Here is a 25,672-nt window from a genome sequence, read left to right as displayed (position 1 = left end):
TAAGGATAGCTAGAGGATGAAGAACGGAAAGGCTGTTGGTCCAGATGACACACCTGTGGAAGCATGGAGGTGTTTAGGTGAAATGGCAGTTTAACTAGATTGTTTAATGAAATATTGGAAAGTGAGAGGATGCCTGAGGAATGGAGAAAAAGTATTTTTTTTAAGAATAAGGGTGATGTGCAGAGCTGTAGTAACTACAGAGGGATTAAATTGATCAGTCACAGCATGAAGTTACAGGAAAGAGTAGTGAAAGCTAGGTTAAGAAGGGAGGTGATGATTAGTGATCAGCAGTATGGTTTCATGTCAGGAAAGAGCACTACAGATGCGATGTTTGCTTTGAGAGTGTTGATGGAGAAGTACAGAGAATGTCAGAAGGAGTTGCATTGTGTCTTTCCAGATTTAGAGAAAGCATATGACAGGGTCCCTAGAGAGGAGTTGTGGTATTGTATGAGGAAGTGTCACAGAAGTATGTAAGAGTGGTACAGAATATGTAATGGTGGGTAGTGTGACAGCGTGAGGGTTGGTGGGAGTGACGGATGCATTTAAGGTGGAAGTGGGATTACATCAAGGTTCAACTCTGAGCCCTTTCTTATTTGTAATGGTGATGGACAGGTTGACAGACGAGATCAGACAGGAGTCCTCGTGGACTATGATGTTTGCAGATGACACTGTGATCTGTAGTGAGAGTAGGGAACAGGTGGAGGAGACCCTGGAGAGGTGGAGATATGCTCTAGAGAGAAGAGGAATGAAGCTCAGCAGGACTAAGACAGAATATATGTGTGTGAATGAGAGGGAAGATAGAGGAATGGTGAAGATGCAGGGAGTAGAGGTGTTGAAGGTGGGTGAGTTTAAATATTTGAGATCAGCAGTTCAGAGTAATGGTGAGTGTGGAAGAGAGGTGAATAAGAGAGTACAGGCAGGATGGACTGGGTGGAGAAGAGTGTCAGGAGTGATTTGTGACAGACGAGCACCAGTAAAGAGTGAAAGGGAAGGTCTACAAGAGGGTAGTGAGACCAGCTATGTTATATGGGTTGGAGACAGTGAGACCTGAGTGCATGTGTTATGTGGCGGATTCTAGCACCCGACAAGCAGCTTACTGTGACCTTCTCCTTACTCAGTCTGGTGAGAGCGGACCAGTGTGTCTGACTATGGAGTCACCAATGACTAGTGTGTCTGGCATTGTGTTTGGCCTTAAGGGCTGTGACTGTTTGACACTCTGACTATGAGGTCTATGTGTTGCAGGTGTTGTGTTTTGAGGTGGTAGTTGTTTGCGTGTCTGCTTTGGTGGCCTCTGCTGTTTTGGTAGATTTTTGATCAGAGCCTCCGAGTATGTCTTTGTGTGTATATGTGTATGATTTGAGGTTGTGATGGTACTATGTGAGACTGGGTCTATAGTGTATGTGGTGACCTTCTCATCCTGTCTGGTCTTGCCAGTCCTGTGTTGAGAGAGCTCAGCCTCCAGTTTGGCCGTATAAGTGCATCTCTCGCATGTATTTGTGTTTTGTGGGAGGAGGAGAGGGTTGTCTGTGTACATGAGGCAGTTGTAACATTGCCTCAATATTCCCAGGTTCACCAGCTGAGTAGGAGAGGACACTAGCAACTGATCCTCGACATGCTAGAAGGAATAGACAAAAACTTTTAAAAGAGTGTTGGGATGTGGGTGAGCAAGAAATGGGGTTTGCCTTTTGGGGTACTAACTATACCTAGAGTGCTGTATCAAGGTGATAAGTACTGTAGGAGCAAGTGCTAGGTTTTACAGATAGAGTATAGTCTACTTGGAGTCAAGTAGAGATGATCTTTTTAGTTATAGGATGTTAGATCAGTAGTATAGTTCAAGGAAGGTAGTTTTAAGGGAAAATTTGAAGAGTGGAATTTAGATGGGCCAAATAGTTTCAACTTTCCTAGTGTGCAACTGTTTTATACCAGGGGGCTGGAAAAAGCTAGAAACTGGCCCCAAATGACCAATAAACTACTAGTTACTGTCTGAAACCTCACAAAACTGGACCAAAAGGCAGCTCAATGCTTCCCCCTCTCACTGGTAAGCAAGGTAACTTCCTTTCCCCCAAATAAGGCAAGGAAACAGTACACAGGTTATTATATTATCCATTTCAAGAACCGTACCACACATAGCATTTTGATGGGTAATGCAATGATAGATAATCAGATGTGTGTAGCAGTCATTATTTAGTATTTTCTCTTTCATTAGTCCAACCAAGCCTTTTTTTCCTCCACACATTGCAGGTGCGCCATCGGTAGTTAGCCCCACCAACTTTTCCCAGGGTAATTTAATATTATTTATGGACTTCTCCACTGCCTCAAAAATTTCCTTCCCTGTTTGAACGCACGCATTGCAGCTACATCCAAGAGTTCCTCAGTGACAGAGAGGTCCGTCTTCACAGCTTGTATAAAGATGGACAGCTGCACTGTATCAGTATTTTCTGTGCTTTCATCGACAGCTAATGAAAAAGCTAGATAACTGCGTGCCTCTTCAGCCAGCTGTTTTGTTAGATTTCTTGCAAGATCTCAAACTCGATCTGCAATGGTATTTCTTGACAAACTGACATTTTGGAAAGTCAGCATCTGATCGGGGCACACCTGCTCACACACTTTTAGCATGCATTGCTTCAAAAAGGCACCCACTGAAAATCAGCTGGAAGCTCGGGCAATTTCTTCAGCCACAATCTAGCTAGCTTTCGCTGCTGCATCATTTTTTGCTGTAGCTTTAGTAAACATGTTCTGCTGCGATTGCAGTTTGCCTTTTAATTCTTGGACAATTTTATATCTTTTGTGAAGGATATATTTAGCATACTTAGCTCCATGTTTGGTTTCAAAATGCCGATGTATATCATACTCCTTCATCACTGACACCGCCTCATAACACAAAATACACACCGGTTTGTCTTCACAAAGTATAAACATATATTCGCTTTCCCATCTTTCATTAAATTGTCTCCCTTCTGCATCAACTTTTCTCTTGGACATTTTGATTGCTAGATTCACGGATGTTGGCCTTGGGTAGAGGTGCTCCATGCAGGCACACAGGGATGATGCTGACACAGCCGTCTGACGATCACTCTCCTCGCCACTACATTAGAATCTAATGTTACGCACCATTCATGCAGACAGGGATGACACTGACACAGAGTGCCTCCCAGCCGGCTGTCCTCAACACGGGCCATATAAAACGGCCAGGCAGGCTGGATTTGGCCCGCGGGCCTTGTGTTTGCCACATGTGGTCTAAAGCATTGCATGCAATGTGCAAAGATTGTAACTGAATTGTAACTTATGGTATTCCTCTGTCTATATCTTCAGTGTTTAATTTTGGAGCTTTTCTCCTTGGATGTCTGCTGAAAAAGGGGCATCTGATCAGTAGGAATAAACCGGTCAACAGATATCAAAATAAATAAATAAATAAATAAATAATATTGTTAGCTACAGATCCCAATCAATGTCCCCTAAAGATCACATAAATTACCTTCATACCACTGAGGGGTTAAATATCAAACCAAATACCTTCTTGATAGCGGACTTCAGTTACCCAAGCATTGACTGGTATACTTGACCTTTAAAAATGGATGCAGTCAGTTTTTCTAGACTTTCTTAGTACCGACGCACTGAAGCAACATGTAAAACTACTCAGTAGTGGCTCGAATATCCTTCACCTGGTCCTTACCAACCTACATCCCACCTGTACCCCACCTTAAAACTCCTCATCCCTTGGTTAAATGTGATCACAAATTATTTATCTTCTCTGTCAGGTTTAATGACACCAACCCACCACCAAGTGAAACTGTCTTTAGGGACTTTTCAAGGGCAAGTGTGTTTCAACTTGTGGCACACCTGCTCAATTCCCATCACTCCCCCACAAATGGACACACCTGAAAGAACTGCAACATTCACTTCCAATTTGTCCTAGCACCTAAACAGTTGTATATAAATGTGTGTGCCTGTTTATCCTACATATACTGGCAAATTCAGGAATAAACTTCTCTGGTGGAACCCCCATATTAATAATCTGTGTAACAAAAAATGGAACGTGATAAAAAATTGTAAGAAATCCCTGTTACCCTAACTCAAGACCATACTGAAACATACCAGCAAGGAACTTAAGAGCACTGCCAAAGTACAAACTTAAGTTTTCCAAAAATAGCCAAAGGAAACTCCAAATCTTTCCTCATTTTTGTCAGGAAATTAAGAAACTATGTCCAACAGTGCACTAAGCATATCCATAACAAAACACATTCCTGTTCTGGCACTAAAACCAATATATTAGCAGACAAATTTGGTGTTAACTTTACCCCTCCTAGCATTATTGCTGCTCATGCTTTTCCTGAAAATTTTGTTTTCCCTGAATCACCCTGGAACAAGATTTCTGTCAGAGGCTAAAAGTAATTCTTCTAAATGCCAGATAACATATCAGGCTGCATTCTCACCTGTGCCAAGTATTCATTACCTTGACCTCTACTTAAACTGTCCAACCTCAGCCTGTCTGCAGGATGTGTGTCTGATGCCTGGAGAATAGCCACTGTGACTTTCCTAAACAAGGATGGTCCTGCTACAGACTCAGGTACTTACACAATCTCTGTTGCAAACGTTATACATTCCAAACCATGCAACACAACTGTAGCTGCAAACATTATACATTACTTTCAGCATATCCACTCATTGTCTGTCAACCACCGCATAGCTCTTTCAGATCCTGCCTTCTTTTAAACCTCATTCCTCCACTGCATGTATTGATCCCACAATTCCCATTTTTCGTAAGTAATTTGCTCCTACCCTTTTCTAAAGATCCCAGTTCCAGTTTTTTAACTGTGTTAGTATCTTCACTACTTCTAGTAAAGGTGGTTTAGACTTTGATTTCCATTTTCTAACTGCTTTTTTGACAGCCATCGTAATTAAAGTCAGCAAGGCCTTACTATGTCTAGGCAATTCCGAGTTTGTATCGTAGCTCAAAAAATCATTTACCCAGTCACTCCAACTTGCTCATGCAGTGTTTGCAACAGATCAGTCTGCAGGGAATCTTTAAACTCTGCCAATTCATTACACTCCCAGAAAATATGTTCCGAGTTACCTCTTTCTTTCCCATCACACCCTCAACATTTGCTGCCTACCTCAGGAAAAATTCTTTGAAGTCTGCTTGGGGTATAAAAATACCCATGTAAGCACTTCCAGGCAAAGATCCGAAATCTTCTAGATTTTGTTGTACATTTGGGAGACATACATATATCCCCCATTGTTTCTTTGTGAATTGCTTATTTAATCTCTCATCCCAGTCCTTCCTAACCTCCTCTGATTGATTGTTATAGTTATCATGCAGTATTATATGCTCTACTAATTATTCATTTCTTAATGGTAACTTCTGTTCTAGATTCTACTAAAAACTACCAGTGCTGGTCTTTCACTTAAGACCCCCTATTTCTTTCTCTTTGCCTATACTCTGATATCAATCCTTAATATGGAAGACAATCTTTAGCCTGGAGTCCAAATAAGTTCTTGGCATCTTCCAATTCTGTTACCTTTTCCTCTCTGGTTATTTTCTCCCAGTACCTTGATTCCTTTGCCAGTTTTCTCAATACATTCCTGCCTCCTCTTGCCTATTGTCTGTATCCCTAATATGCATACTGCTTATCTTGACCTAGGCAAGGCTTTTGACACCACCCACCCCATGCGGGAATTATTGAAAAATTACACAATTTTTTTTTAATTACACAACCATAATGCAAGCACCTATGTTGTCCTCTGGATTGCAAACTGGCTATCCAATAGATCACATGTAGTGAAAGTTTTGGTACCCTCATAAAATCTAACATTGTAAATAATGGGGTACCACAGGGATCAATGCTGGGCCCTGTCTAAATGTAAGACTGTAACCAGTGGAGTACCACATGGGTCAGTGCTGGGCCTTCTCCTGTTTGGCATTTATTTTGCAGACATCCAAGTCAGTGTCCCAGAAATGTAGTTGGCCAACTTGCTGATGACTGCAAACTGGGAAGTGTCATCTGCTCACAAAGACTAGAATCTACACCTACCTGGTGTACTAAAAACAGTCTCAAGTTAAATGGAAAGACGTGCAACATAGTAGCATTCTGCAAAAAAACTGTTCCCACCTCATATGTTATGTGTTACTCCTCTTGTAACAGATGTGGTCATAAGAGACCTTGGTGCTTATGTGGACAACCCTGTGTCATTCAATCATCATGTTTCTACTGTAGTCAGGAAATCCTTCTGTTTGACCTAGGTATATTACAAGGGAATATCTTCAAATCCAAAGAAGTCATCTTACCACTGTATTATAGGTTCATAGGTGTGTTCTAGGCTAATAGACCTGGAGCCTTTACAAGCCTAGCCCATAGGATTACCCTGGCATTGTGCCACCCGACCTTAGTTCCCAGTGCCTCTGTCAAGCAGAGCCACAGGAGTGATCCCTGGGGTGAACTTTCTATTTCCTATCCACTCATCAAGATTTCTCTTAAAGAGGGCCAGTGAGGTGCTCTGTTTGACATGTATGGGAAGTCTGTTCCATAGCATGGGCAGTCTCTGTGTTATGAACCTGTCCCTCCAGCACGTTTTGTTGATTGTGATAATGAGGCTGAGGTCTCTGGACTGTGTAGTGCGGAGTGATTGGTATTTCCTTAGATGCAGCATTTCTAACAGAGCTGGGTCAGACATGGCTTTGTAAGTCAAGCAGAGATTGCCCTAAGTAGGTGATATGAGACAAAGAATAGTTGGAGTTTTTTTGATTCTGTCCCTATAGGACAAGTGTTTAAGGCCTACGATCCTCTTTGTGAGGTACTTTTGCGGTCTATCCAATTGTTGCAGGTGTCTCGTGAGGTACATGCCAAATGGGGCATTGTACTCGGTGACTGGCCTAATGAGGGAAGAGTAGAGGGAGACAATGACCTCCTTCTTGCTGGATGCAAAACCCTTAGTAATGAGATGTGCTACATAGAAGGACTTTCTGACCACAGTGGCAATATGGTGGTCAAAAGAGAGGTTGCTGTCAACCTGTGTTCCCAGAACTCTCATAATGCCTTCTGTGTTCAATGAACCACCATTGATGTGGTAATTCATGGGAACCATGTTTTTCCTAAAGGCGATGACTACACATTTTTTGGAATTGAGTTTAAGGCCGTGGTTCTGACACCAGTCATTGGTCTCAGTGAGACCTTTCTGTAGGATGTCAATATCACTTGGGGAGTTAATAATAGCTCCCAACTTGCAACCATCTGCAAACTTTGTCAGCCAGAGTCCCTTCGTGTTGGCCTGGACTTCAGAGAAGTAGATACCAAACAAGAGAGGACCCAGGACCAAACCCTGTGGGACTCCACTCGTGACTAGCCAGCAGTCTAACTTGGAGTCAGCTGCTTTCACACTGCAGGTTCTGTCTGTGAGCCAGTTTGCAACCCACCTGGTGATATAGGAGTTAATGCCTAGCTTAGTGAGTTTTTCTATGATTCCTGAGTGGGGGATGGTATCAAAGACCTTGGCCAGATCAAGGTAGGCTGTATGAACCACCTTGCTTTCATCCACAGCTCTGGTAACTGACTCAAAGAAGTCAACCAAGTTGAGCAGGCATAATCTACCCTTCACAAAACCAAACTGTGTGGGATCCAGAGTTTGGAGATTCCATATATCTTTGTTTATTAGGTCCATGATGATGCATTCCATAGCTTTGCATATCAGACTCATCAGGCTAATGGGGCGATAGTTCCCAGGGTCTGTAGTCGCTCCTCCTTTGTGGAGAGAGATGACCGTAGCAGTGCGCCATTTGGTTGGGACAAAGCTTGAGGTGAGGCTGTGATTGATCAGGGCACACAGGTGAGGTGCCAGTTCACTCTGTAGTTCATGTAGATCACAACCAGGGATATTGTCAGGTCCCAAAGAAGCTGTATTCTTGGCCTTGGACAGTGCTGTTTTAACTTGTGCAGCAGTAATACTGGGTGCCTTGCAATCTACTAGTATTGTGATTGGTCCTTTGGGGGGGTAAAGTTGGCACTGAATCTGTCAGCCAGTATATTGGCAATATCTGTTGGCTCAGTATAGGAGGTACCATTGTGCAGTAGCTCAGAGCAAATCTGGGTATTGCTGTGGAGATTCTTTACATAACTATAGAAGGCCTTGTAGTTATCTTTACTATCTGCTGCAGTTCTGTTTTCATAGCTAGTTTGAGGATTTGATGAGGGATCTCAACTTTATGTTGAGGCTGATAAGGGAGTTTTTCCAGTTTTGGGACTTCACCTTTTTCCACATCAGTTTCCTCCTTCTGTTGTTGAGTTTGTTTATGGCAGGGGACCACCAGATTGGCTTCCTTTTTTTGGAGAAGAGCTTCTTGGTTCTATTGGGTATGACAAGATCCATGCATTTGTGTTCGTGTTTCCACAGTAAATTGGTGTAATATTTCGGCAGTCATGCAACTATTCTCCATTTGCATGGGTGCCGTGAAGTTAGCCACCTCTGTTTTTAGGAACCCAAAGTTAGCTTTGGAAAAGTTTTTCATGGTGGTTACCTTTGCGGGTAGGGTGGGGGTGGGGTGGGATGTGGATTATTTCCAAGGTGATTAGTTTGTGGTCAGATCTAACCAGGGAAGAGTTGACTATTGGTATAGAGCAATGGTCGCCCATGTTAGTAATGACCAGGTTAAAGATGTTGCTACCTCTAGTGGGTGTAAGAATGAGCTGGTCCAGGACATTGGAATTAATGAATTCCAGGAAACATTGGGCAAGTGTATTGGTACATGAGTAGTTTCCCAGTTAATGGAGGGGTAGTTGAAGTCGTCCAGTATGAGAGTGTTAGGTTGGATCCTAATATTCTCCAGGGTGCTTAGTAATGTGAACTGTGAGTCTTGAGACATGGTTGGGGACCCATAGCAGGCTACAACCTTAATCGCTGTCTTACCCAATATTAGCTGCACCTGAAGTATCTCTGATGCATTATATTGGGCCACCAGTTTGGAGGTGTGTGCATACTTTATGAATATGGAAACACCACCGCCTTTGCAGCTTCGGTCCATGTTCTGGGGCCGAAAGGTGCGCAATGAGTTATAGCCTGGTAGTGCAGGGGTGCTTTCTGCTGCTTTGAACCAGGTCTCTGTTACAGCACATATGTCGGTGTTTTCCATTTTAAGGAGTGCTACAAGCAAGTGTATTTTGAGATTTAGACTTCTAGCATTGAGCAGCATGACCCTGAGTGTTTGTAGCTGTTACAGTGCTAATTTGGTCTTTGGAACGCCACCTAAAAAAGGCACTATTGGGATGGCAAGAGCCTTGGCCAGTATCCGGAAACCCAGGGATGACAAATGCAGGCCATCTCTGGCAAAGCATCGAGGTCTGTCAATCATGTCATTCCAGGCAGACAGATACTGGATCCCCTTAGAATGACAACAGAAACTTAGCCAATTGTTGAAATCAGTCATTTTCTGCTTGTACTGTGGTATCATTCTGGGTGATGATAGGATGCTGCTCAAGGTTAGGGTGCCTGGGCTACAAACTCCGAGAGCTCCTCCATGTCTCTTTTCATGTAGTCCAGGGAGGTATGTCTCAGGTCATTCACACCCACATGTACAATGACAGAGTCATATTTGTACCTGTTGTTGAGGGACATGAGTGCATGCATTATGTGGTAGATCCTGGCACCTGACAGGCAGCTGGCTGTTGCTTTCTCCTTATTCAACCTAGTGAGTGGGACATCAGTGTGCCTCACTGTTGAGTCACCTATGACTTGTGTGTTGGGCATGCTGTTTTGCCTTAGGGGATTTGGTTGAGTGGCACACTGTTTAGGAGAGTTATGTATCTCATGATTAGTGTTATGTTGTGGTGGTCGAGTGTGTTTTTGCCTTGGAGGCCTCTGCTGTTTGGGTAGATTTTTATTGAGAGCCTTCACGAAGATGGTTGTGTGGTTTGTGTTTTTATGTGAAGGCAGTGCTTGTGTGTGTTCTGGAGGGCTATGTTTTCCATGTGGTGTGGTACAAGTGTTGACCTTCTCCTCTTGACTAGCTATTCCAGTCTTGGCTGGGGAGTATATGGCTTCCAATTTGGATATATAAGTGCATCTCTTGCAAGTCTGAGTGTTGGGAGGTAAGAGGAGAAGGTTGTCAGTGTACAAGAGGCAGTTGCTACATTACCTCAGGATGCCCAAGTTCACCAGGTTAATAGGAGAAAGCGCAGGGAACTGACCCTTAGACATGCCTGGAGGGGGTGGGCATTTGTTTGGCTGGCTGCTGTGTGCCTCTTATTAGACCCATCATCAAATATAATGCCCTGTTCCCTTTGGTATGTACATATCTAAGCATATCGCTCAACTGGAAAGGTCTCAATGATTTTAGCCAAACAAATGAAAGGTCTTAAATCCTTCAGCTGCGCACTCAGTAACCTACCAGCTGCCCAGAGGTGACCCGTATCTCACCTTTTTGAGTCATGAAAGGCCCAGTCCTATTTGACCTTCTGTTTCTTGCAAAAGGTCATGTACTGTGGAACAAATCGACACCAGCAGATAAACAAGACCCGCTGGAGGGATTGGTTTATTCCCAGCCTGTAGAGACATTACCAGTACAGGGCAAGGCTAGTATCGATTATTAGATGGTTAGAAACAAATTTACACCATGGTTACCATGTACAGCCCTGCTCAGCTTATTTATTTAACATTTGTGTTACCGGGAAAGTCCAACTTGGAACAAGCCAATTTTCAGGGGAGGCCCAGGGAGAAATGTGCCAGACGCATGTCTTTGTAACAAGGGAGGAAACTGGAGCACCTGGAGGAAACCCACACAAACACAGGGAGGACATGCAGACACGGTGCCCCAGCCAAGAATTAAACCAGAGAACGTCTTGCTGTGAGGCAACACTGCAAGCCTCTACACCACTGTGCTGTCCAGTTAGGGAGGAGAGCACTGTTAAGTGATTTTAAAGGTTGGCAAGAACTTTTAAGTGTGACATATTGCAGGTGTGTATGGCTCTGCATCTTCTGGTTCCCATGATCCTGTGCTAGTATTATTCCCATGATCCTGTGAAAGTATCAAAACCCTGGGGGAGGGTGAACCTATCACATTTCTATTGCTATTTTCTGACATACCTTTTACCATTTATTAAGTCTGTCTAAAGTGTAATTCTGGCTTTGGAAATATATGAATGTAAGAGAAGGAAAATGCCCAGTTAATCCATTACTGAGTAAATAAATTCAGGACATAGTTCTTCCATACAGTCCATCTACTAAAAAAATCACTTATTTCTGAAATGCATCAGGACTTTGGACTGGCTTGGGGATGTGACCCTATTTTTTAGCATGCCTAACTTTGCTTCAGTATGGTTAGCTGACTCATATGGGGCTAGAAGACAGTACGATGTTCAACGTGCATACAGCTGCAGTCATTACAGATGGGTTATCCTGCCGTCAGGCGGGTCCTCGGTCGGCCGAATTCCAAAGTCTAGGTCCGGTGTCGGTTGTCGTCGCTTCTTCCCTGACGTCAGTGCGGCAGGGGTATAAAAGAGGCAGCCGACGCAATTTTCTTCAGTCTTTCTTGCCACGCGGTGCCTGAAGCAGAAGCAGTTCGCAAGTGCCGGTCGGCCAGTTCCTGAGATTTACGAAAGTATTTCAGCCGAAGTCTTCTTGAAAGTTAAGTACCCCATTGGGAAAACTTTTCTTGCCTCAGACCAATGTCAGACAAAGTTAATAATTGCATTTCATGTGGGAAGCAAATACCGCATAAGGATTTCCACTCTTTCTGTATACCTTGCTTAGGCCCAGACCATGACGTCTCGGCCTGCCGTTTTTGTGCTAGATTCAACAAGCGCACTATTAAGCATCTGGCAGAGTCCCTTCACTTTTTTGGCAAAAAATGTAATTATATTATGTCGTCGGATACTCCGACTCCAGTTTTGAGCAAAAAACGCAAAGATAAGGACTGACATACGAGGTCCGCACCATCTACTGAAACCACGCTAAGGCCGACTACCGGTTCCCCGGTACTCAGCGAGGCACCTACGCAGCCCCTGAGTACCGATGACAATGCATTACCGGTGTCTTCAGTACCCGAGGTCGCAGGCTCCTCGGCACCCATTCCTACTACAGATACCGATGCCACTCCTGGCGGGGAAACTCAGAATTTAGACAGGCCTGCCATTTCTCAAGGGGGTCTTCAGGCCTTTCTCCTTCTCTAGTAAAGCCTTCACTAAATCTAAAGCAGCCATGAAAACCAAAAAACAGGTTCCTCAGACCCCCTCTCAAGGCGCCATGCCTAAAAAACAGATGCTTAATGGCTGATGATTTGATTACTCTTATCAGGGGTTCTCAACCCCCCCTCTGACAAAAGGCAAAGATTAGAGGAAGACTACCCTTCCTCAGATCAAACTTCTATTACCTCAGAACTATCTGAGGAACAGGATTATGCCTATTCTCCATTCGAAGACTCTGACGCAGAGGAGTCTATTCCCTCGGTCTCCCCCCTGAGGACTTCTCTTTTGGGGAAACCCTGCATACATTGAGGGAACACTTTCACTGGGAAGGCCAAGATTACTCAGATTCCAAGAAAAGTCTAGGGAATTTCTTCTGCTCCCCCAGCATAGGCCTCTGGCTATCCCTCCTGTTTTAGATATATTGGATGATGTGTACACAGAAGCCAGCCTTAATCCAGATTCTTTGCCTCCAGCTCCTGTTAAACCAGACAGGTATTACCGGGTTCCTGATTCTCACCAGTTCCTATATAAAAGCTGTACTGCTGACCCAGAAACAATTTCACAGGGTCCCAAGGGAATTAAGGCCTCTACTGCTAAAAACCCATTACCTTCAGAGAGAGATTCCAGAGCTTTAGAAAGGTGGGGGAAAAGGTGTACACCTCGGCCACTTTAACCATGAGGGCATTAAACTGTCAGTTCCATATGTTAAAGTATCAACAGTTTTTGATATCCCAGCTGAAAAGCAAGATGACACAACCAGAACAACCAGATTTAAAAGAGTTGCAGGATTTGTTGCATGGTGCAGAGCAAGTGGGTAAACATACCTTGCAGTGTGGTTTTTATGCTTTAGAGGCCTCATGTAGAGCTGCCGTCACAGGGTCTGTTATACATAGGCATGCTTGGCTCAAAGAGCAAACGTTACCAGATCATGTCAAAGCTAAATTATTAGATGCACCTCTTCAAAAAGATGTATTGTTTGGTGTTAAAGCTGAAAAAGTGCTAAAGAAAATGGAGGAAAAAGCAAAATCAATGCAAACAGTGAAAGATTTCCTGCAGGTACAGCCTCCATGTTTCAGCAGAAACTGGCCTTCAAAAAATCGGTCCTTTCCAGCCACGGACAGACCTCAAAGGGGCAGATACAGATGCCCAAGGGGTAGAGGGCAACCTCAAGGATCTTTCAGAGCCAGACAGTGGCAAGCACCAACCCCAAGAGGTGGAGAAGATAGATCACAGTCTTTTAGAAAGCAGACACAATGACTTCCCCCTACACCTGCCAAGCAAAGCTTTAATGGCAGCACCTTTTGGCGGAAAACTGACATTATTCTCAAAAAATTGGCATATTGTTACAAAAGACAAATGGATTCTGGACATTATAGACAGAGGCTACAGGTTCCACTTTCAAACCCTTCCAAAAATGAGAGGCATGCCAAACCTGCCACAAAATCAAAGGGCAGAGGCACAAAAACAAATTTCAGCTCTCATGGACATGAAAGCAATTCAAGAGGTACCTGCAAAAGAACAAGGTCAAGGGTTTTATTCCAGACTATTCCTGGTACCAAGGAAAGACAAAGATTGGAGACCTATCTTAGACCTATCCATCCTAAACACATATCTACAGGTGCCAAAATTCAAGATGCTCACATTACAGCAGCTTCTTCCCATGCTGGGCAAGGAGTCCTGGCTGGTAACATTGGACCTCAAGGAGGCATACCTGCATGTCCCTATCAGATAAGATTGCCGAAGATACCTCAGATTTCTTGCAGGTTCAATCCATTACCAATTCTCTGCATTGCCGTTTGGCTTATCTACTGCGCCCAGAGTGTTTACGAAATGCCTGGCATCAGTAATCACCTTCTGCAGACTACAAGGGATACAAATCTACCCATATCTGGACGACTGCCTGATCCAAGGGGACAGCAAGGACATACTACTGCAGCACCTGGCGTTTGTAATAAAACTGTTGAACTTCCTGGGATACACAGTCAACAAAAAGAAATCAAAACTAATACCCTCTCAACAAATAATTTTCCTGGGTGCCAGCTTGGATACAACCACCCAGATGGCCTACCTCACGCCAGACAAGCAAGGGCAACTGTCTCAATACTTCAGAAAAATGGCAACTTACACCAGGCTAACTGCAAGGAAAGTCCTGCAGGCTCTGGGATTCATGGCATCTTGCATCCTACTAATCCCATGTGCAAAGCTGCATATAAGGAAACTTCAATGGTACCTAAAAAACTTATGGTCTCAACACAGCCACAGCTTGGAAGCAATTATACCACTCATTCCATGCCTTCAGAAGGAATTTTTGTGGTGGGCTCAAGCTTGCCAAAGAAACACAGGTCTTCCTTTCTGTGTACCTCAAGCAACTCAAATCATCACAACAGACGCCTCAGATTACGCCTGGGGAGCACACATGACAGATCAGTGCATTCAGGGAAAATGGACCTGAAAAGAGAAGCTCCTTCACATCAACCAAAAGGAAATGCTAGCCGTGCAAAAGGCTATTATGACCTTCAAGGACCTACTGCATCCAGGCCAGCTATTGATAAGGACAGACAACACCACAGTGATGTGGTACATAAACAAACAGGGGGGAACTCATTCATACCCCCTGTGCAGGTAAGCCATGACCCTATGGAACACAGCACTGGAATTGCAAATTCAACTACAGGCACAATTGCTGCCAGGGAAGGAAAACACACTGGCAGACAACCTAAGCAGAAATATGACAGATCCACATGAATGGAAGTTGCATCCTCAAGTTTTCACAAAGATAACTCAGGCATGGGGACAGCCAGACATAGATCTCTTTGCTACCCACAGAAATTGCCAGTTGAAAAAATTTTGTTCAAGGACCTATCATCCACAGGCCTGGAAAGTGGACGCACTTTCCTTCAATTGGGCAACATTGACAGTCTATGCCTTCTCGCCTCTTCCTCTGCTGCCCAAAGTTCTATTAAAAGCCAGAGCAGAGAGGCCGAAAATGATTCTCATTGCTCCAGACTGGCCAAGACAACACTGGTATCCACTCCTGAAGAGCCTGACACATTCCCCACCATGGATCCTACCTCTAGTCCCTCTTCTGTTGTCCCAGCACAACTACAAAACTCTTCACAGCCATCTCAAAACCCTAAATCTAGCTGCATGGAGAATTCATTGATTTCCCAACAGTTTCTCCTCTCCAAGGAGGTGCAGGATGTCATCTTGGAGGCCAGAAGACTTTCTACTAGAAAGGCCTACCCTGCCAAATGGAAACGATTTTCTGCCTGGAATCAAGAAAAGGGACAGAATCCTTGGGTAATAAATTTACCTCAGATTTTACAGTACCTAGCTGAGATGTTAAACAATGGACTTTCCTTCTCCTCCATCAAGATCCACGCTTCAGCCATTTCTGCACAATACAACACAGATCCTCCTTTATTCTCTCATCCTCTCTTAAGGCAGTTCCTCAGAGGGGCAAAGAATATAAAACCCCCAAGGAAACCACCAGTCCCTGCTTGGGACCTCAACTTCGTATTGGAAAAGCTGACCCTTCCTCCCTTCGAGCCAGCTTCTTCAACAGACCTACAATACTTGTCATGGAAAACAGCCTTTCTTCTGGCTATCACCTCAGCACGCAGGGTTTCAGAGCTACAGGCCCTCATGGCTGTGCAACCATTCATCATTTTCCATCAGGACAGAGTTTCCTTACGAACCAACCCTACCTTTATGCCAAAGGTAGTATCCAGTGTAGCTTTGAATCAGACTATCCACTTACCTACCTTTTATCCTAATCCACAAAACAAAGGGGAAAGACTACTACATTCCTTGGACATTCACAGACAACTTTGTTACTGTTTGGACAGGACAAAGCCATTCAGGAAATCTGAGCAACTCTTTGTGTCCTATGCTACAGGTGCTCAAGGAAAGGCTATTTCCAAACAGACTATCTCAAAATGGATAGCCCACTGCATACGCTTTTGTTACTCATTTCATGGAAAAACTGTGCCTGCATCCATCAGATCCCACTCCACCAGAGCCACAGCTACTTCTGCAGCCTTCCTCAGGGTGGTCCCTACCAAGGACATTTTGGAAGCAGCCACCTGGAGTTCAGTGCACACTTTCTCCAAGCACTATCACCTCCCACTATACTCAAAATCTAGAGCAGGCTTTGCCACAGCAGTCCTGCAGGGCATCCTAGCCCCTCCTAGTTCCACTTAGTGCCTTACCACCCTTACTTAGCTTTGGGATTCTACCCATCTGTAATGACTGCAGCTGTATGCACGATGAACATAGTACAGTTTTGTACCTACCATAAATGTAGATGTTCGAGTGCTCATACAGCTGCAGTCCAGGTTTCCCTCCCTCCATCCACTCTTAGGACAGGCCTTATGACAAACACCTTTTCATATAACCTTTTTGGGGTATTCTTTTATGGTGTATTTGCTTGCAACTACTATTTTTGATTTATCAACATTGCATCTTTGCATAACATTATGTTTGCCTTCCTTCTGGGGGCACCTGACATCTGGGGCAAGAAAAACTGAAGAAAATGGCGTCGGCTGCCTCTTTTATACCCCTGCCACACTGACGTCAGGGAAGAAGCGACGACAACCGACACCGGACCTAGACTTTGGAATTCGGCCAACCGAGGACCCGTCTGACGGCAGGATAAGCCATCTGTAATGACTGCAGCTGTATGAGCACTCGAACATCTACATTTATGGTAGGTACAAAACTGTACTTTTTTGTGAGTGGGGGCAGCTTCTTCATAACACTGACCTTATTTTTTTCAGCAGTTGTAAGGTACTACCCCTTAACATGCTATCATTATTAGATATCTACGGGCTATGGGCTCAGAGCTTTCTTGGACAAATATATTCGATAATACTTTTCCTAAGAATATAGACTTTATCTCAGATGCAAATAATTAGACTGCACACCTGAATAAACTAATTTTTAAAGAATACAAATGTATGCAGAATGCTTGCCTAGACCATAATCTGAGACTTTGTATGCAGTGGGCAGGCATTCATTAGGTTGAAATTATTTTTGAGCAATAGAAACACATACCTCTAATATTTGCCTTCATGGTGAAATAAAGCTGTAGAGAATGTGTGTTTGGTGGTATCTCCATAAGAATTTTATACCTCAGGAAATGTTTCTAACTATTCTTTTAACGTGTGGGTGATGTAAAGACCCTGGGGCTCATGGTAGTATACCTTTTGGTAGTGTCCTGTTCTCTCCAGTTCGAAGAGAAGCCCAAAACATGATTCAATGACTTTGCCTAGGTAAAATATTGGCAATTGATGCAGACAGTTAATGTTATGAGCTGTAGTTCATGTGGTACAAGGTTTGATTCCCTCAGTCCTCATTTGCTTACCATGTGACCTTGAGTAAGTCACTTAACCAAGCATTGCTCTTGGGTCACCACTAAAAACGGATTATGTATCCTGGGCCTACCTTGAAAACAAATAGGTGTTACTAATATTATTATTTTTATTATTACTATTATTATTATTACTATTATTGTTATTATTACTATTATTATATTATTATTATATTATTATTACTATTATTATTATTACTATTATTATATTATTATTATATTATTATTACTATTATTATTATTATTGTTATTATTTTATTATATTATTATTATTATTATTATTGCTATTATTATTACTATTATTATATTATTATTATATTATTATTATTATTGTTATTATTTTATTATATTATTATTATTATTATTGCTGTTATTATTATTACTATTATTATATTATTATTATTACTATTATTATTATTGTTATTGTTATTATTATTATAGTATTATTACTATTATTATTATTATTATTATTATTACAATAAGGCTCATGCCTATTCTGTCTTTGCTCAGCACAGACTGTATTTCATTGCACCACATCATGAACTCCTTTACAACAACAGAAGCACGTCACCTTCTATACAAAGTTCATCCAAATTAAATTTTTATAGCCTAGTTGTCCCCCTTCCAGTATCTGTTTTCCAAGTGGTTTCTGTGGCTGTACATAAGTCACAGAAGCACCATGCTTTGGATTTAATTTGCAGAAATTGTTTTTAATTTCATGGTACATTGTACAATAATTGTGATACACCTATGTCATACAGTGATGCAAAGACAGGGTGTATGTCAGCAGTGCAAGTGCATAGGTTCATAGATTAGTATTCGGCTAACTGTCCTTGTGGGTCATTTTAAGCCTAGCCATTTACCCTATGTGAGAATCAAACCCTGCACTTTGTGTCTGTTAGGTAAACCCTTTAACCATTATGCCAACCTCATCAGAGTACAAAGATTAGTGCCCTTGTGAGCCGTTTTAAGCCTAGCCATTTACCCCATGTAAGACTCTAACCTTGCACCTTGTGTCTGTAAGGTAAACACCTTAACCATCATACCAACATCCCTACTTGTTTTAGCCATCATACCAACCTCCCTACTTGTTTAGGTTTAAGAAGCAGACTCAGGCCATTGGTAAGATTGGCCAGGGATGATAGAATGAAGTGGCCAATGGCCAGCTCTCCTGTTGTGGGGTTTGGAGAAATCTGATGCATGTGTGACCATTGTTGAAGATCAGGAGCTTCACAGGGTCATCTTCTGTTATCATAAAGGAGGACAGCAGTGGTATCTTGATGTCCTCACAGTAGCTGCGGCTACAGCTAATGACCTTGACCAGCTGTCCTATTCATGATGGCTCAAGTATCATCTTCTGCAGCTCCCCTGTGGAATCCTTCTGCCCTAGTCATGATGGCTCAAGGATCCTCTCCTGCAACTCCCCTGTGGAATCCTTCTGCTCTATTCATGATGGCTCAAGGATCATCTCCTGCAGCTTCCCTGTGAAATCATTCTGCCCTAGTCATGATGGCTCAAGGATCCTCTTCTGCAACTCCCCTGTGGAATCCTTCTGCCATATTCATGATGGCTCAAGGATCATCTCCTGCAGCTTCCCTGTGAAATCATTCTGCCCTAGTCATGATGGCTCAAGGATCCTCTTCTGCAACTCCCCTGTGGAATCCTTCTGCCATATTCATGATGGCTCAAGGATCCTCTTCTGCAGCTCCCCTGTGGAACCCTTCTGCCTTATTCATGATGGCTCAATGATCCGCTCCTGAAGCTCTCCTGTGGAATCATTCTGCCCTATTCATGATGGCTCAAGGATCCTCTCCTGCAGCTCTAATGTGAAATCCTTCTGTCCTATTCATGATGGCTCAGTTATCCTCACCTGCAGCTCCCCCTTGGAATCCTTCTGCCCTATTTATGATGGCTCAAGGATCCTCACCTGCAGCTCCACTGTGGAATCCTTCTGCCCTATTCATGATGGCTCAAGGATCCTATCCTGCAGCTCCCTTGTGGGATCCTTCTGCCCTATTCATGATGGCGCAAGGATCCTCTCCTGCAGCTCCCCTGTGGAATCCTTCTGCCCTATTCATGATGGCTCAATGATCCTATCCTGCAGCTCCCCTGTGGAATCCTTCTGCCCTATTCATGATGGCTCAAGGATCCTCTCTTGCAGCTCCCCCTGTGGAATCCCTCTGCCCTACTCATGATGGCTCAAGGATCCTCTCCTGCAGCTCCCCTGTGGAATCCTTCTGCCCTATTCATGATGGCTCAAGGATCCTCTCCTGCAGCTCCCCTGTGGAATCCTTCTGCCCTATTCATGATGGCTCAAGGATCCTCTCCTGCAGCTCCCCTGTGGAATCCGTCTGCCATATTCATGATGGCTCAAGGATCCTCTCCTGCAGCTCCGTTGTGGAATCATTCTGCCCTATTCATGATGGCTCAAGGATCCTCTCCTGCATCTCCCCTGTGGAATCCTTCTGCCCTATTCATGATGGCTCAAGGATCCTCTCCTGCAGCTCCCCTGTGGAATCCTTTGCCTCCCACTGCTAATGTAAGCTACTACTAACGTTAACATTTCAAGCAGTCAGGAGGTGAAGGGTCATATCTAGCGATACTCAGAATGGAACCATTGGGGGATCTGGGGGATGGGAGGGTGCAGATGCCAGGGGAGCAGTCAGAGGCTGCATGGTAGTCAAAGGTGGTTATTTCATGTGTTCTGCTTTTTAGTTGTTCCCTGGGACAGATTAACAAAGGGGCTAATGGGGCAGCAGTTCCAGGTCCATGTTTAGAAACAGGCCCTGCTGCTTCTGCCCTCAGTTTAATCTGAAATTCTTTGTTACTGTCACACTAAATACATCGGGCTCTTATCATTTTCAGCTCCTGGTCCATGACGGCTATAATCCAACACTACTTGTGCCAGTAAAGTAAATAAAGATTTAAAGTGGAATAAAGTAACAAACAGGCAAATCATAAAAAAGCACCACAGAAGCTGTGATACCACTGTACCTCATATTATGTCATAACATTGCCAGCTTGACCTCTGTAGACTATGTACATGGCACTGCTTAGTATGTAGCAAAGAGATGGCCAGGTCAACGGATTGATTGGTTTTAAATCTATTGCATGTTTTACAACCAGCAGTGCATCTCTAAGTTTTGTTATTTGATTTACAAGTGCAGCCCAGACAGTTGGCCGATTATAGATAAAGGATATAGCAGTAGGTAGCTTGTAGGCAAAGTTGTCAAACAGATAGTACATCAACTGAGAAAGAGAGGGGTCGTTAAATTAACACTGCATACCAGACATATATGAGTATTTCAATGAGCAGCATTTAATCACATTTTTTTCTTTTTTGAGCAGGTGTTCCTAAGTACAAGAAGGGGTGCATGGATAATAAACCGAGTCGCTACGAATGGCTATCCTGTTGACATGGTACGCACCTGTCGTGCTGTTTATGCCCTGAGATACATACTGCCATATCCTGTGCAGTGCAGTTGGATGGAAAGCCAATTGAATCAAAGGTTTAACCATAAAAATTACAGTTTGCAGCCCGAGCACAGGTAATGTATTCCATTAGTTTGACATAAGAATGACTGGAATAGCAACGCAGTTCAGGAAATATATCTTTGTTAATTTAATTAAATTTCACTGCTATCATATACTGCCCTAGCTGTTAGGCTCACACCAGGGTCCCCACAATACAACATGCTTTACTGCTACTAACACTGATTTGATGATAGTCTTTGCCTCTGGCAGGACAGCAGGGGTTCATTGTGATTTGCTAGTGTGGGGTTGATATCACTAGTATTAGCACCATACTGTGGCCATCACAGTCCCTTCTATTAGTCCACTAAACTTTATGTACTTTGAGATCTGATCACGGAGTAACAGAAGTATCTCCACGCTTTTGCTGACATTCTTAGTTTCAGTGTTTTTCCTGCCTGAGTTACAGCTGCATCATGATTTCTTAGTATTTCTTTCACACTTTTTATTTTTTTATTTTTTTTTTTTTTTTAGTTTTCCAGCCCCCAACACAACCTCTCTGCTGTGACTACCTGCAACTTCATCCAAAAAAAAATTCTTAAACCCTTTTCGATGTCTGTGCTTTCCCATTATTGAAAAGAGACACCCACATGACCATTCCAATAATTTCTCTGAAAAGATGCAGCTTTGTCAGTTTCTTGCAATGTTTCTGGACATGTGGAACTCTTTTGTAGGTTTTTTTATTTCAGGACTGTTTGTGTAGATACTTAGAAAATATTGCATATAGGTTCCTAGGTGAGCATTAGCTATCTTTGAAGGCTGTTTTAAGCCTAGCTAATTTCATTTTTGGTGCTTGAATTAAATTGTCCTGCTTGGTGTTAGATGGACTTTACCCATCCCATGATCGATAATTATATATTAACCCTAGTGAGAATAACTGGAATCATACCATAGATAATTTGAGGTGAGCCATGCGTGTTATAAAGCATTTAGCAACTGCATCTGTCTTACAGGGAGCAGTCCTCGGCTACATTTTCTGTTCCCATCCATATATCCAAGTTGTGCGGGAATATGGACAGGGATGTGTTTTGTTTTAAGGGCATGTAGAATCTTTTCAAAAGCAGTAGTTCCCTTTGGGAGATATACTAACACTAGGAGTTGTACTTGTCATGACCCTACTTAATACGTCCATCCTTGCATCCATTATTTGCTCTTCTGCTACTAATTACTGTCTGTATTGTCCTACTTTTTATTATCATATCTTCAAAACAAAATTGTAATTATTTATATTGTTTCTGCTTATCTCAGTTTCTTGTAATAGTTGTTATAAGGTATTGTAACTAATTTTAATTGGTGCTTTTTTTGCCCAGGTATCTGCTGAAAAAGGGCTTCAGCTCCACTGGATTAACCTGGTCTTCAAATGTCAAAATAAATAAAATATACCTGTCCCACCAAACCATTCTGTTGATGTTGCAAAGGAGGTTTAGATCCCTGGGCCACATATTCCTCATGCCGTTTGCCTTGCCAATGTGCAATAGTTCCATCAGTGTTATCAGTGGATGATGCCTTGTATGCCAGACATGCCACCTCTTAGCAGTCTGTAGGATACTGAATATAGTGACAGGGCTTTGAATAAGTCCATGCAGAATGTATTGTTTAGGTCGTAGTCTTCTAGTAAGGTGGCTCTGTCTGGGTGCTCCAATTGTTGCATGCGTATGGACAGATACATGCCAAAGGAAGCTTTATCATAGGATCATAGGAAGTTACTAGGCTATTGGCCCTGAGGCCTTTATAAGCCTAGCCAAGAGTTTAGCCCATGTTTAGACATGTCAGCAGCCAAAGCCCCTGTTCAGCAAGGACACAAGTGGAATCCCAGGGGTGTATTTTCTGTTTCCCATCCAGTTATCCAGGTTGCTCTTGAAAAAGGATAACAAGGTGCTGTGCTTGACGTGGAGAGGGAGTCTGTTCCACAGATGGGGGAGTCTCCGGGACACAAATATGTCCCACCATCAAGTCCTATTCATGTCACAGACCAGATTGAGGTCAACGCGTGCAAGTTATTTGAGTGGAGCTTGACTTGCGGATATGCAGCAGTCCCATCAAGGCGGGGTCTGAGATTGCTTTGTATGCCAGACAGAGTTCACCTCTGAGGAGTTGTGTGGAAATGAGTAGAGGGACAGGGCTTTTAGCCTATCTGTGTAGGGTAGATGTTTGAGGCTCTGGATTGTTCTGGTGAGGAACCTCTGTGGTCTCTCCAGCTGCTGCACGTGTTTTGTGAGGTACATGCTGAAGGGGGTGTTGTACTCAATAATTGGCCTTATAAGGGAAGAATACTGGGATGTTATGACCTCCTTGTCCCTGGATGAGATACCCTTACTTATGAGGTGCACCATGTAGAAAGCTTTCCATACAATGGAAGCAACAGAGACTTCGGGACACAGGTGGACAGTGGTCTCACCTTCGATAACCACATCGCCACAACAGTCAGGAAATCCTTCTATGTAGCACACCTCATCACTAAGGGCTTTTCATCCAGAAAAAAGGAGGTCATTGTCCCACTGTACTCATCCCTCATTAGACCCATTATGGAATACAACACCCCATTTGGTATGTACCTCTCAAGACATCTGCAACAACTGGAAAGGCCGCAGAAATACCTCACTAAAAGAATCACAGGCCTAAAGCAGATGCCCTATGCTGACCGCCTTAAAAAACTCCAGCTATACTCTGTCGCATATCATCTACTCAGAGGTGATCTCTGCTTAACATACAAGGCCATGTCAAACCCAGAGCTGTTGGACATGCTACACTTAAAGAAATCCCAGTTCCTCAGAGCCACACATTCCAGGGATCTAAACATTGTCATCACAATAAACAAAACATGCTGGAGGGATAGGTTCCTGACCCAGAGACTTCCCAGACTCTGGAATAGATTGCCCATACATGTCAAGCAGAGTGCCTCTTTGGCCCTCTTCAAAAGGAACCTTGACAATTGGATGGGAGAAAGGAAATTCACCCCAGGGATCATGTCAGTCGCCCTGCTAGACAGGGCTCCAGGGAAGTAAATAGTGTGGGAAGAAATAGCCAGGGAATTGTTATGGCTAGGCATGTATAGGCTGATAGCCTAGTACCAACCTATGATGGTCAAAAGTCAAGTTTGCTATCAACCTGGGTGCCCAAATCCCTCACGACAGATTGCATGCTTAGGACATTGTTATTAATGTGATAATATGTTGGGACATCACTCTCCCCAAAGGGGATGATGATGCATTTTTTGGTATTCAGCTTGAGGCCATGTTTCTGGCACCAGTCATTTGTTTGAGTGAGACCCTCTTGGAGGATGTCCACATCACTTGGGGAACTGATGAATGCTCCCAGCTTGCAGTCATCTGCAAACTTGGTCAGCCATAGCCCATTGGTTTTGGCCTGCACCTCAGAGAAGTATATCCTGAATAACAGAGGCGCCAAAACCAATCTCTGGGGTATGCTGCTTGTTACGGGTCTACTGCTTGAGGTGGCTTCCCCTATTTTGATTAGGTGGGTTCTATCATTGAGCCAGTTTGCTACCCATCTGATAACATATGGATTGATGTCTAGTTGAGAGAGTATGTGTACTATGCCCAAGTGGGGAATAGTGTCAAAGGCCTTGACCAGGTCAAGGTAGGCGGTGTGCACCGTCTTCCCCTCGTCCATGGCTTTGGTGACTGTCCCAAAGAAATCGACCAGATTTAACAGACATGACCTCCTCTTCACAAAGCCAAACTGTGTGGGGTCGAGTGTTTGGAGGTTGCCAATGTCCCTCTTAATGAGGCCCATGATAATCCATTTCATGGCCTTGCAGATCAGGCTAGTTAGGCTGATGGATCTATAATTTCCCAGATCGGTGGACGCTCCACCTTTGCGCAGAGGGATGACAGTGGTTGTTCTCCACTCGGCTGGGACAAAGCCGGTACTCAGGCTTTGGCTGAATAGGGTGCCTAATGGTGCTGTAAGTATATGCCTGAGTTCATGTAGGATGCAGCCTGGGATGTTATCAGGTCCCATGGAGGCAGTATTTTCTGCCTTTGAGAGGGCAGTGATGACCTGTTTCCTAGAGATAAGGGGTATTTTTAGTCAATGACTGGCCTCATGAGGACTGAATAAAGGGAGACAGTGACATCCCAGGATCTAGACAAAATCCCTTTGTTATAAGCTGTGCAATATAAAAAGACTTTCTTAACAACAATGGACATATCTTGGTTAAAAGTTAGGTGGTCACTGTCCACATAAGTTCCCAAATCCCACATCTTGTAATTTTAGTTGAACATCTGAATTTATTTAATGTTGTAGTAGCTTTTGTATCTATTGTGTAGCTCTGTTTTTTGCATGTTTAATTGATAATTTTTGCAACGTACCTACATTATATGGCGGTAGAGTAATGTTGACTAGCTGTTCTGCTTCATGAGTCAAAGCTCAATGAAGACTGTGAAGTCACCCTTCATCTGTGTATTTGGCATGTCTGGGACCAGGGCATTAACCTACTCCAAGGATGAGATTTTAGAAGACAGTGAGTCATGACCCTACCCCAAGGGATTTATAGTTTGTGCCCAGGTTTCCTGTCATTGAATAACTATTTTTTCAGTCTGTCAGCCAATTCTGTTTTTTTCCTCTGTGTTTTGTG

At 43.4% G+C, this 25,672-nt stretch overlaps 1 protein-coding gene across 1 annotated transcript in view; it reads left to right on the top strand.

The window, feature by feature from the left end:
• Positions 1-25,672, top strand: part of LOC122813115 (flavin-containing monooxygenase 5-like) — a 589,830-nt gene that overhangs the window by 467,896 nt on the left and 96,262 nt on the right. The window contains exon 6 of the mRNA XM_044085248.1: positions 20,890-21,089. Coding sequence (XP_043941183.1) covers positions 20,890-21,089 — 200 coding nt within the window. The remainder of the gene's footprint in view (positions 1-20,889; positions 21,090-25,672) is intronic.

This window comes from Protopterus annectens, chromosome 10.part0 (assembly GCF_019279795.1).
Source record: "Protopterus annectens isolate FY-2018-M chromosome 10.part0, PAN1.0, whole genome shotgun sequence".
In the NCBI taxonomy this organism is placed as follows: Eukaryota; Metazoa; Chordata; order Ceratodontiformes; family Protopteridae; genus Protopterus; species Protopterus annectens.
The sequence above is the reverse complement of the archived record's forward strand: the minus strand, read 5'-3'. Positions and strand labels throughout refer to the sequence as shown.